Genomic DNA, 12,926 nt, shown 5'->3' on the forward strand with positions numbered 1-12,926 from the left:
CCATAAAACAAAAAGAGGGAACAGCACGTTTAAGCTTTCATAATACGTCCCGTCAAAATTTTAATGGGTGTATAAAAACTTATTTTTATGATGTTAATGGAATTCAACCCAATCATCATCGGAGAACGAAAAAATCAGAAATTCGCAGGAAACTGGAGAAAAGCTAATCACATGCGTATGGAGAAGAGATCGGCACCCTTCTAAAATATTCCTCGTTTTCCCTTTCCTATTAACCTATTTGCAATTTACCTACACTTAACCTACCAAAAAGCATTTATAGTACATTTGGAATCTCAATTTGAAAACGAACTAGAAATACTTTGAGCAAAATGGACAGACAGACACACTATGTGATTCTTATATATAGCCCAAAATTGTTTGTGGTGGTATAATAATTAAAGTAGGTATAATATCTCTGCAAAGTAAACATTAATACTACTTCTTTTGTGTTCTTTTTCACTGATAAAATATTAGACACTTTTTCAATACATTTCCATTCAAGTTTCATTTTTTGAACCAACAATAACAGCAATAAATGTCCTGGACTTTTCCAAAATTTATTTAGTTTCCATAGTTCTCATACCAAATGATGCATTTTAGAAGCATACACACTTGAAATAAATTCACAGTTGAATGAAACATGAAACTTGCAATCGTATGATATGAAATAGTTCTTTGAAATGACTGTCCACATACAATTAGTAACATGCACAAGTAAAAAAAATGACAATAACAAATGGTAAATCTAAAGAAAACAAGGATTATAATCATTACACTGTACATAAGTATAAATTAAAATCATTGCACATTATATAATAATAACTACTACTATGTGAAAAAAACAAATATGACATAATATTATGCAGAGTAATAACATTGCCAAAACTATTTCTCTTCCTCACATGTCGAATGATTTGTTTGTTTGTTGGGGTTTAACGTCCGAGCAGCAATATTTCAGCTATATTCTGACGACACATGTCGATTGAAACGAAAGTAGTCACATGGTAAAGTTTCTATTTTCTGTTTGTTTCAAAAGCTTTAAAAGATTAAGTAAATATCATATCTAAATACTGCAGGTATACAAATGTAATTTATCAAGATAGATTCAATTAGGAAAAAAGAGCAACAATAGACTCCTTTAAGGAGCATAAAACACTATATCATCATATTATGCCTACAGTAAATTTTTACTTTCATTTACAAATGAATATGCATTGATCTTTATCTTTCCAATTCTATACCACATTAAATTATATATAAATTAATGACACTTGTTTATAAAACTAGAAACTGTTAAGATTGCAGATACCCTTTATGAAACCTGAAACATGTGTTTCTAAGCTATACAAATAAACCAATTCACCAAATCAAAGATTTTTTCAATAGTATCATTGATTTCAAATCTGACATTTGTTTGATTCTCAATTTCAGTGTATCATCAAACACAAACCTAATTCTAAATACAACAAAGCATTATTCTAAATAAAGATTCATTGTCCAAAAGAAAAACTAGATCATGTAATCATGAAATCTTGTCTTGACGAAAAGTTCCCCATGTCATTAAAAAAACAACGAAAATTAAACAGCTAAGATGAATCCAAGCATGGTGTTTGGCCCCTACATACATCTAAATGACTAGCTGACTAAACGCATAAATCATTGTGGGAATATTCTTTATCACAATTAGCTATGTTTGGGTGATTGTATGATTAAAGAGATGATATGTTATGGAAACCATTTATAATGGTCACTTTGTTGGTAAATACCTATTAAAAGTTAATCAGAGAAATCAAAATGCAGCTTAAAGTCTTAAAAAGGCACACACAAATACATGTAAATGAAAGAAAATTGAGATTCTGGCTATATCTAAACCACACTTGTAATATGATGATTTTACAAATATTTAAAGGATGATTTCCCAATTATTCCAATTCTACAACTATTCCAATGTAATAAGCAGTTTTCCAGTTGTGCTTAAAAAGATTTTGCATCATACCTACAGAATATAGTGGATAATTTTACTTTTTTTCAGGAGATATATCACAGACTCTCCAAGACAACAATCATACAACTGAAATCATCATACTCACTAAATTTATCACAGAACCATACCAGGTTTAATTGTATAGTAATAGAAAGCAATTCAACATCAGCATGCAATTAATTTCCATACTGCACCAGTGCAAATAAGGTTCAAATTTGCGACATTATCCGTGACAAAAGTTTATTTAAGACCAGACTAAATTATATTGCCGTACAATATACCGGATACTATATGAAACGGTTATTGCATGAATACTGGGGAATATTGTCCCTCATAGAATGTATAAACTCGTGGAATATAAAATTTGACTTGGAATAGTATTCCTCAGTATTCATTCAATAACACTTTATTATCATTATTTTTTTTTTTAATTAAAAACCAGACTTATACACTTAAAATATGAGATGATCATTTATACCTTTACTTGTATAAAAAAATATCAGTTATTAAGTAGCAGCTTTTTAAAAAATCAGACAGGTGATTCATGCATGTCAAAAACCCACCAAATTCAGTTTTATATCTTGTTCAGAAACAGTAACTGATCACATAACCAGTTTTTCATTTGGTTGTTGCACTTTAGAGATAAAAAATTATACAGATTGTACATGAAATTAGCACTTTGCAAGAGTTATCACACTTGATTTGATTTCATTTGGTTGATTTTAGTGGGAGAAGAATGTATGATTTTCTCAAAGTGCAGATCTGAATACAGAAATAATTATCATTATATGAAAAATATAGCATATGTAGACTGAAAAGGCAATGTTTGTTTGGTGGTTTTTTCTATATCATGAATCACTTTACTTTGGCAGTGTCTGAATTTGATATGAACTGGTACTTAATAGTAAAGTTTAGTGCTATCTAATTATATGTATCTCATTAATTTTTGTATCATAGTTAGAATGATAATGACCAATGTCCAACTAATATGATATTATTTACAGCGAAATGTACCAAACATGATGATCATACAGTTTGCAACAATATGTTTCAGTTAATACACGATTATTGCATGATTCACAAACATATATTATCATATGTTTCCAAGCTAAAATTAAATATGATAATCATATGTCTATCATATGAAAATAACCAAATGATTACCATGTGATTATCATGTGACTCATGCACCATATTATTATCTTATGTGGTACATTTGGCTGTGTACATCAAATTCATTCTCACATTAAAAGTTATTTTTAAGGGAGATAATATTAAACTTAATACTAGCATATAAACAAGTCTAGCATTCATAAGTATATAATAGTACTGTATATGGTTAATTTAGCCTTAATTCTACCTTTGGTTGCTATTTGATACTGCAGCTTCATCTACAGTCAAATATTAAAACATATCTAATAATTCAAACATGTAATTTTATCTTAAGTTTTTACGATGCTTTCAACTTCCACATTACTGGAAAAAAAACATTAATACATGTATGTTATCAAATAACTACGTGTATGTGTATTAATCAAATTAGGGCATAAATGCAAATACATGTATGACATAAAACATTTCTGTCACCCAAAATAACCTGGTGTTTCATGACCATGTTCTGAAAAAAAAAAAAAAGAATTCCAATATCTTACAAGAAACAAACTTAGAAATCATATATATAAATAGGTACATATACATGTATATGAAGTTACAGACTTTTTCTACATACATGCCTAAGTTCCATCAGGTCAAATCAGAGAAGAAAAACAAAAATTGAACGAACAAGTCATGATACTGGTATATTCACATTAAAGTCATTTAGAAAACACATGGTATGATGTTAACATTTTATCAACCTTGTCCTATCAGGCAAGTTGATGAAAATTCTACATCCCCAAATTGAAATCTAGTTTGTTCTTTCGTACATGCAAGTTGAAAAATGAATATAATTTGGTTGTCCTCTGGGTAAGTATGATATGACTTGTACCTGTCTGAATGGTATTTTTACTTGTCCCCAGCAATAGGACAACCTTAAAGGTCATGAAACATACTAGTCCTTTCTCTTAACATACTGATGATGTGTGTGAAATAAAGTGAATGATAAAATTATTCATCAGGCTATACATGTAGCTATAAAAGATCAGAATAACAAAAAAATGGTTAGTAAAGGTATCTACAATAGTAACATGTACCTGTAGTAATACAAACTAGAGGTATTCATATCATCTACTAACAAAAGGAATCTGACTGTCAAAAAAATAATGTAACATAATATCAACATCAAAACTGACTAATTCAAACTTTAACATAATAAAGAAGAAGCACATGATTCCCTGAAAGTTGTAACTGGTCCTGCAGTAATGTGGCAAAAAGATTACATACATGTATGCCAGTTTATAGTTTTCTCCATTGGCCATGTTTTGTTGTACACTGTGTTGACTGACATTTATTTTGATCAAAATGCACTAAGGGCACTGTGAATGTGCTATAAATTCTGTGAAAACCTAACAACTTGTATTTTGTCAGATTTGAATGGGGAGAAAATTCACTGTAAAACAATAATGTATAATGCCTTTTCTGTAAAAAAAGGATTCTTGTCATTGACATGGGTTCTAAGTATGATTTTTTTTCAAGCATAAGTATATGCTTTAAGTATTTCTCAACTGTTCATTAATGCTGATACATTGTACATAAAAAAGTAGGGCAAAATTGCATTACAGAATATGTCACAAATACACAAATGAAATAATTTTATAAATACTCATTCAACACAATACAATATACATGTATGAAACAAACAAAATACATGAGTACAATCCTTAATGATACATGTACATGTACAATGTTAACAACAACCAGAGCAACATTTGTCAACAACAATTAATTTCAAATCACTGTGAATTCATTTGACTAGAGATAACACACAGTAAAGCAATACTTCTCTGATCATTTTGAGATACATTCATTATATTAACACTTAAGTATCAGTTTTTTTTTTTTAAATCAGACAGAAGATGATTCATGCATGTCAAAAACCCACCAAACTCAGTTTTATTTCTTGTTCAGAAACAGTTACTAATCACACAACCAGTCTTAGTTTTTCATTTGGTTGTTTTGCTTTGAGATAAGAATTATATAGATTGTACATGAAATTAGCACTTTGCAAGAGTTATCGCACTTGATTTGATTTCATTTGGTTGATTTTAGTGGGAGAAGAATGTATGATTTTCTAAAAAGTGCAGATCTGAATGCAGAAATGATTATCGTTTTGTGAATGTATAGCGCTTATAGACTGAAAAAGCATCATTAGTGTGGTTGGTTTTTCTTCACCATGAATCACTTTACCATTGGCAGTGTATGAATTTTATGTGGACTGATATTTAATACTTGTACAAGTATGTAAATACATTTAGTTCACTTTTAATTAAGTCATAAAATGTATATCAGTATTTTTTTTTCATTTGAATGTGTTCTAATCAAGCTTTTTAAAAACAAATCAAGCAACCAATACTTCATATATCTTCATTTCAGTTAGGATTTAATTTTAGTGAATATTTTAAATAGGTCGAAAATTACTTTAACCATGCAAAAAACTTGATAATTATAATTGTCACATTGCATGTATCTCAAAATGTCTTAACATGGCACTAGAATGTTTTGACATTTTGATTTTGTTTATCATTTTGGTACTCAACAAAATCATCAAATAAAGAAGGCCAGGCCTCTGTGTCGTCGTAAGTGCTAAGATCATCTCCTACTTGTTCCACAAAGTTCAAGAACATATCCCAGGTGTCACGTGGAATACCTCTTATACTAGGATGTTCATCTAGGAATTCAATCCAATGTTCTAAAATTGGTGGTTGGTTTTGTGAAAAAATCAATTTCCAAAGGCCAATAGCCATATCACATGGTAAAGTTCTTTGACCAGTTTCAACATCTAAACCAAATTTGTAAGTCCACCTATAAAATTCTTTGAAACTTTGTTTGTTTTTTACTTCGTTCAATAAGTCATTAAATCGAGACTGTATTCCTTTGATAGTATCAACCTTTAATGCTTTACAACCAGTGACAAATTCCTCTTTTGTAAATTTACACATCATCTCAGCATTTAGTTTCCAAGCAAGAACAAGAACAACAAAGTCATCTGGATTTACTTGAAGATCTGAGCAAAATTTTTCTATTCCTTCTGCTAATATTGCATCTTCTTCAGTGTCTTTATACTGCTCGAACATAGCAACTATTTTACTCTCTGAGACATCCCTGGAAATGAAAGACAGTCTTTTACCCTCTCCATTACTATGTTTTTTAATAGGTGGTAGTTTAGGGTAGGGTGTAAATATTTTCTTGTCCATAGGTACTGTAGATTTTCCAGCTGACATTGAAGTAAATACTTGATCACCTGCTCCTCTATCAATATCTCTTGCAATAATGTTTGTTGTTGGTCTGTAGTCACTACGCTGTGTATTTGTAAATCTGGTCTCAGTGGATGACCCAGGTGGCTCACAACATGACTGACACTTGCCCATTGGAAGAGTTATCACCAAAACAAACTAAATACCTGAAAAAGAAAATAAATATGAACTTAAAAAAAAATACAAGTAAATAAGAAGCTCTATAGATCCCCAGCCTTGAATGGCCACAAACACATGGTACATGTATATATTAGTTGCAGTTCACAGACAGTAATTCTTTAGGAATGAATGTGTTAACTTTGCCTTTACATGTATTGCACTAAATCCTGGTGTGTTGTTACAGTGATCAGGATTACAGTAATACAATATACCCTGTGCCAATATTTATAAAATGATTCACAGAGTGCAGTTTGATACAACCACAAATATGAAAACCTGAACAGTTGGGGCAAGCTTGATACAGCTTTAATGTTTGTGATTACATGTTTGACATAGGATCTGAAGTATACTAGAATTGTAGTGGCCCCTTCTTGTACCCTTATTCCCAAATGCTTCTGTTCTTCAAAATAAATCCTCATGTGGTACAATTTACAAATGATTCGTATATGCTAAAGGTCAAGTTTTTACCAGGGCATATAAAATGTTGTTTCTGACCCCTTATTCTTAACTTGCTCAAAGACACAATCCCCAAATTCACTCCCATTCTTCCTCTTGCAAAAAGGTACATTGAAGTAAAATTAAAAAAAAAGTTAGTTCACTTTTCTCAAGTTATTTTCTGGACATCTGGAAAATGGTTGTTTCTGGCACTTGAGCTCCAGATTCCTATAAGATTTAAGTCATAACCCTTAAAATTAATTGCAGCCTTCTTTTAGGAGTATGGCATTTCATGGAGATCAATTTACATGTACTGATAGTCAAGTTATTGTCCAGACATCAGGAAAATGATTGTTTCTAGCCCCTTTTAGACCCCTCATTTAAATAGGGTTGTCTTATCCAAAAAAAAATCAATCTCAGACATTTGTGGTATAGAATATTGTAGAACATTATCATAGACATCCATATGCTTTTGCTGGTGTTAAATAATTAAATTCTTGGAATTGCTTGTTATTGGCCCCTAATTCCCAATCTATGATATTGTTGATCTTTTCAAAAGTAGCCCATCCCTTTTTATTTGGGAAAATATATGTCATTATAAAACAGCAAAAAAAATAGTGGATGTATCAAGTTACGGTGTTGTAATTGCTGTTCATTTTTTTGTTTCCATGAGAAAATGTTTGTAATAGAGCACTGAAAGTCATGAAATTTTGATATATTGTTACTTGTTATTGGAGGAAGCTTGATATTTAAAATGGGGTCACTAGCCCCTATCATTCTACAAAAAGGTGGTAAAATAGGTGTTAGTTTAAAATTGATGTAAAAGATTTATTTCTCATGTTTCATTTAAATTCTGTTATAAGAATATTTAACAGATTTAGCATTTAGCAATTTCAGTCTACAGGGGTAAAACTGGGGCCACACCCTATAAATCAACTTTTTAAAAATTTCTGTCCCATTTACCTGTATTTTTAAATTAGTATTGGAACATTTCTACATGTTTTAGTGCAACAAGGGTTCAAAGGGACCAAAGACATCATTTTTTGAAAGACTGTATTACCAAAATTTTTCATTTGATTTAAACAATTTTTTGGGAGGTTAATTTTTCCGATTAACAAGGGCTTTAAAAGCAGAACTTTTTAATTGAATTTCAAAATATTGAGCAATATTGTAATACAATATTGCACAATATATTAAAATTCAATTTAACGTTTCATAACAAGTTATGAACAATTAAAGAACCTTAGTGAGCACGCTCACATACCCCACGCATCCCTATGTTGGATACTCAAGTCAATTTGTTTGTAAGAGAAATACGTGTAGAAGGACCCCAATAAAAAAGGAATTAAGAATGTTTGAACTTATATACCAAAAATGCTGTCATAATCTACAAGTGTGTAGAAAAACAGTCAGAAAAATGGTTATTTCTGTGAATTCAGCTAAGTTGAAGGCCTGTAATTTCAGTAAAAATCATCGGAGCGGAACCAAACACAAACTTGTCCTGTAACTTATCATGGTGAACTTAAAATATCAAAAATCATGTCAATAGGGTATGTCATGTGACCCCGTGATTTCAGAAGATTGGGTCCTAGTCTACCATTTGAAAAAATGGAAACTTGTCATTTAGAGAGCGTCAAGTTCAGTGTTGAGGGCAAAACATCTTTTTGTGTAAATAATACCAATAAAAAATAACAATTACCTATTTCTACACGATAGAGGCATTAAGAAAAAATATAAAATACAAAATTTTGCATTGTGATACAGCTTTTCGAGTACCTGGAAGTAAACAATAAAATGCAGATCGGCCCTCAATTTTCAATACATTCTACGTCGTAAATTCTGGTAAGAACAAGACTTACATACCCTATATCTGCAAGCATTTCAAAAAAAAGTCAGGAAAAACTGAAGATGGACTGATGGACTGACAGATGGGTCAAAAACATTACACCCTCCGCAACTTCTTGTGTGGGGTATAATAAAACATCAATTATCGTATGCTGGAGTGAAGAATGCTATACCTTGTCTTCAAAGTTTTTGACTGAAAAACTGATTAAAGCACTTGCTTGTAACCAAATATTTGATAGATTTTGACAATTTTTTTTTCTCAATTGTTATCAGAAGAGAAATAAATATTGTCCCAATCTTGAGTAATGTCTAAAAATGAAAGGGCAACTTCATCTCACTTTTGGTTTTGTCTGAGGGCAAAGTGAGCAACCTTAGGGTGACTATTTTGCCCAAATCCCCAGTTGTAAGATGCTTGTTGTATCCATAATGAACTGTAAGTCCCAATGTTTAAGTGTGTCACAAAAACTAATATTGTGTCCACACATGCCCTAAGTGAACAGAGTCCAACAGGCTGCAGTGGTAACAAGCTGCACTCCTTGGAGCTTTTTATTTTTATTATATAATTGGGAAATTTTGGAATTATGATGCAAGATGTAATTTCATACTAAAATTATCAAATACTAAAATAATGATTAACAAGACCTCGAGGCTCTAGTCTGGCTCATTGAGCCACATTCTACTTTTTGTAAAAGCCACTTTATTTTTTCTTCAATGAAAATTCCTAACGCTCATACCTAAGGAACAACCATATCAACTTTCACAAAATTCTGTGAAGTATTTTCTCAGGGAAAGAATTTTGAATTTTTCCATTCCTGTCAATCATCTAATAAAAAGCGATTTTTTTTTTTAGATTTCATACCTAATTTCATGATCTCATCAGTTTGTTCTATTTGTTCTCATTTAAATATTTTTTTGTCATTTCTTATTTCCTCCATTCATTTTCACAGATAATGCTTTGCACCTTTGTTGTTTTTAATCTTTTTGTTTGTGTGTGTGTGTTTTTTTTTCAGGCAAATCACTGAATTAAAAGCTTGTATATTGACTATGTGCAGAGATGAGGTAATTGTAATTGTTATCGTTAATCAGCTGTAATTGATTGATTGATTGATTGTTTGTTGGGGTTTAACGTCCGAGCAGCAATATTTCAGCTCCATTCAGACGATGAACATGAAATTGATGATAAAATGAACATGAAATGATAATGAAATGAAAAAAAGGGATGGGACACAAGGATAATAGGGTGACAAATTTCGATTGCCAGTGGAAATAGGGAGAGGTGGGTAGGGTCGGGCAATTTAGTCTCCTGTGGCGGAGCCCTTTGGTTCCTACTCCAGGAGAATACCACAGTACGGTTCTTTCATGTTTGAGGAATGTGGCATCTTTCCCAACACAGTGCACCACTATGGTTTGCAGTCAGGTTTTCCGTATTATAGCCTGACAACCCCAGCAAGTAACACGCCAGGGGTACCCCATTCCACCACCTGGGGCACACAACCCAGTTGCTCTGTGGGCAGAGCGCCCTAGCCCCAGCTAGGATTCTGAGCACTACTAAATCGCCTTTTACAAGCTTAGCGCTGCTGCAGGCCTATTCTGTTGACACCCGGACCTGCACCGGGTGCTGTAATTGATTATATTTCTTCAAGTAATCATTATAATCATTGATCGGCCAAAAATCTAATTACATGTTATTTAATTTAATCAATTACTTTTCAAAATTCCCTGAAATTCTAATTACTTTATGATTACAATGGAAATATTAATGCCCAAATGGTTTCTATGGATAATGCATTATGTCAACAACAAAAAAAAAGAGAAAATGATTATTAATCCTTCAATGCTTCTTTGTGTAAAAAAATCCTATACAATTGTTTTAATGAATTTGATAAGAAGTATAACAGTAAAACCCAAGAGTATATTAAATTTTATCTTCTCACTGCAAATGCCCTTGGCTAAAAACATATAATTGACTGCCAAAATGCAAAGTGACTTCATTTCATGAGTTTAAACTATATTTGTGTACAGTGAATGTTTTTTACTGTGGAAAGGGGATCAAACATGTGAGGTCCACCTATTTTGGAGAATTTCATTTTACCTAAAGATGCATCAGGGAAAGTCAAGGCACAGTGAAAACATTGTACAGCTACTATATCTAGGCATACTAAAGACAGCATCTAACTTTCTGACACATCCAAACCTTTCAATTAATTCATAGTTATTTGCTAATTCATTGTAATCAGATGTAATCATGATTACTTGCCAATATAATCATTAATTTAATCAATTACTTTCAGAAATGCTGTAATCATCAATCTAATTTAATCATACATTTGACAAAATAACTGACAACTGTAATCTAATCAATTGCATTGAAAGTAATCGGACCCATCTCTATGTGTCTATTTATCAGATGATTTTGCGAAGTCTACAAAGCGGAAATTGGCAAAATTGAAAGGAAATATACAGTAAAAAAAGAATAGTAAAGTAAAATCCGGATTTGAAATAGCGGAATTCCGCTAAAAAATGGAAAAAATCATGTCTGATTTATTTTATAAGTCGTAACAAAAGCTCATGAGTTAAAAGTTATGAAACACCACTATAAATGAAAATTACTACATGTACTACTACTACACACATAATACACAACTAAATTTAATTCAAATATTTTATTAGATAAAACACTCTCCAGTACAACAATAATTCATTTTACTAAACAAAACAAATATTTTGCAGCAACAAAAAAAGAGTTGAATATCAAGTTGCCAATTTGATCAAGTCCCAATTGGACTACTTTTTAGGTGCCAAATTAACCATAATGACAGGTACTGATTTGACTTGTTACCCATAGGAGGCATATACAGATACAGTCCTTGAACCGATCCGTGCAACGATTTGATGGATCGATGACCATTGACTGATGGATCGCTGAACGATCTGATTGCAGTTTGTTATGTAAAATGACATACGATCTGTTCGAAATACAAGATATATAAACTTTAAATTGATGTTTATAAATCTATTACATTATGTAAATATGTGTAAAATTGACAAAGAGAACAAAAAACGTAAAATACAGTGACTGCTCTATGGTCACATGATGCAATCATTGATATAATGGATCGGTTTGACGGATCAATGACTGACCGGAAACTGATTGGTGACCGATCACATTTTTTCAATTTTTGTTGCACAGATCGGTTCAGGTACTGTATATACAAGGTAAAAAATATACTTATGAGATTTTTGTTTTTTTTTTTTTTTAAATTACAATTAGACATTAATAGTTAGTTCAAAGTTCAATTGGTGTGTGTTTAGTTACTCAGACACTTGATAACAATTTTTATTTAGACAGTTGGAATTCTGGAGTGATCCCAGCACTGGTATTTGTCATGTGTTGGTACACAAGGGTCACAGCTACATAAAGATGTTCAGAGTTAAATCCGATGTGTTTAATACTGCTTTAATGACAACAAATAAAAAATATTAGTGCGATCAATAATCGTGCGTAAGAACTAATGCTTTTGGTCGATAACTGCAACAAGGTGTAACAATGAATGTATAAAGTGCGTTTTTATGATTATTCACCGAAAATTCTGGCTTGGTATCTTGCTGAAAGACATCACTTGGTTGTATTCTTTACCACTCGGTTTGACAAAAATAACCAGCTGATCCCCTAATACCAAAATCTGTCGGTTTCATTCTGATTGTCAGAGAGAATGAATAACAAATGGTGGACTTCCTGTCGATGCGTGTACTACGTCATCAAAATATGTAGAAACAGGTGTCCGACAGAACCGCGGGAAATATTGACATTTGATCCCGCGCTCGATTTCTTCAAAATAAGCTGATTACCAGTCCATTTAAAATTCAGACACTACCAATGGTAAAGTGGTTCATGATGTAGAAAAACCCACAGATCTAGAACAAACATGCTTTTTCAGTTTACATATGATATATATTTTTTATAACGATAATTACTTCTGTATTCAGGTCTGCACTTTTGAGAAAATCATACATCTCCAACTAAAATCAACCAAATCTAACAAAATCAAGAACGATAACTCTTGCTAAGTGTCCATTTCATGTACAATCTA

The 12,926-nt window shown here is 31.6% G+C and overlaps 1 protein-coding gene across 1 annotated transcript; it reads right to left on the reverse strand.

The window, feature by feature from the left end:
* Positions 1-538: 538 nt before the first annotated feature.
* On the reverse strand, positions 539-12,595 carry LOC148619003 (DCN1-like protein 3). Its single transcript, XM_088578477.1, has 2 exons — positions 12,418-12,595; positions 539-6,542 (listed from the first exon to the last, which is right to left on the reverse strand). The coding sequence occupies exon 2, from the start codon at positions 6,508-6,510 to the stop codon at positions 5,632-5,634; it is 879 nt and encodes a 292-aa protein (XP_088434603.1). The 5' UTR covers positions 6,511-6,542; positions 12,418-12,595; the 3' UTR covers positions 539-5,631.
* Positions 12,596-12,926: the final 331 nt, after the last annotated feature.

Source organism: Perna viridis, chromosome 4 (assembly GCF_037379345.1).
Source record: "Perna viridis isolate PV_CMFRI_1.1 ecotype Kerala chromosome 4, ASM3737934v1, whole genome shotgun sequence".
Classification (NCBI taxonomy): domain Eukaryota; kingdom Metazoa; phylum Mollusca; class Bivalvia; order Mytilida; family Mytilidae; genus Perna; species Perna viridis.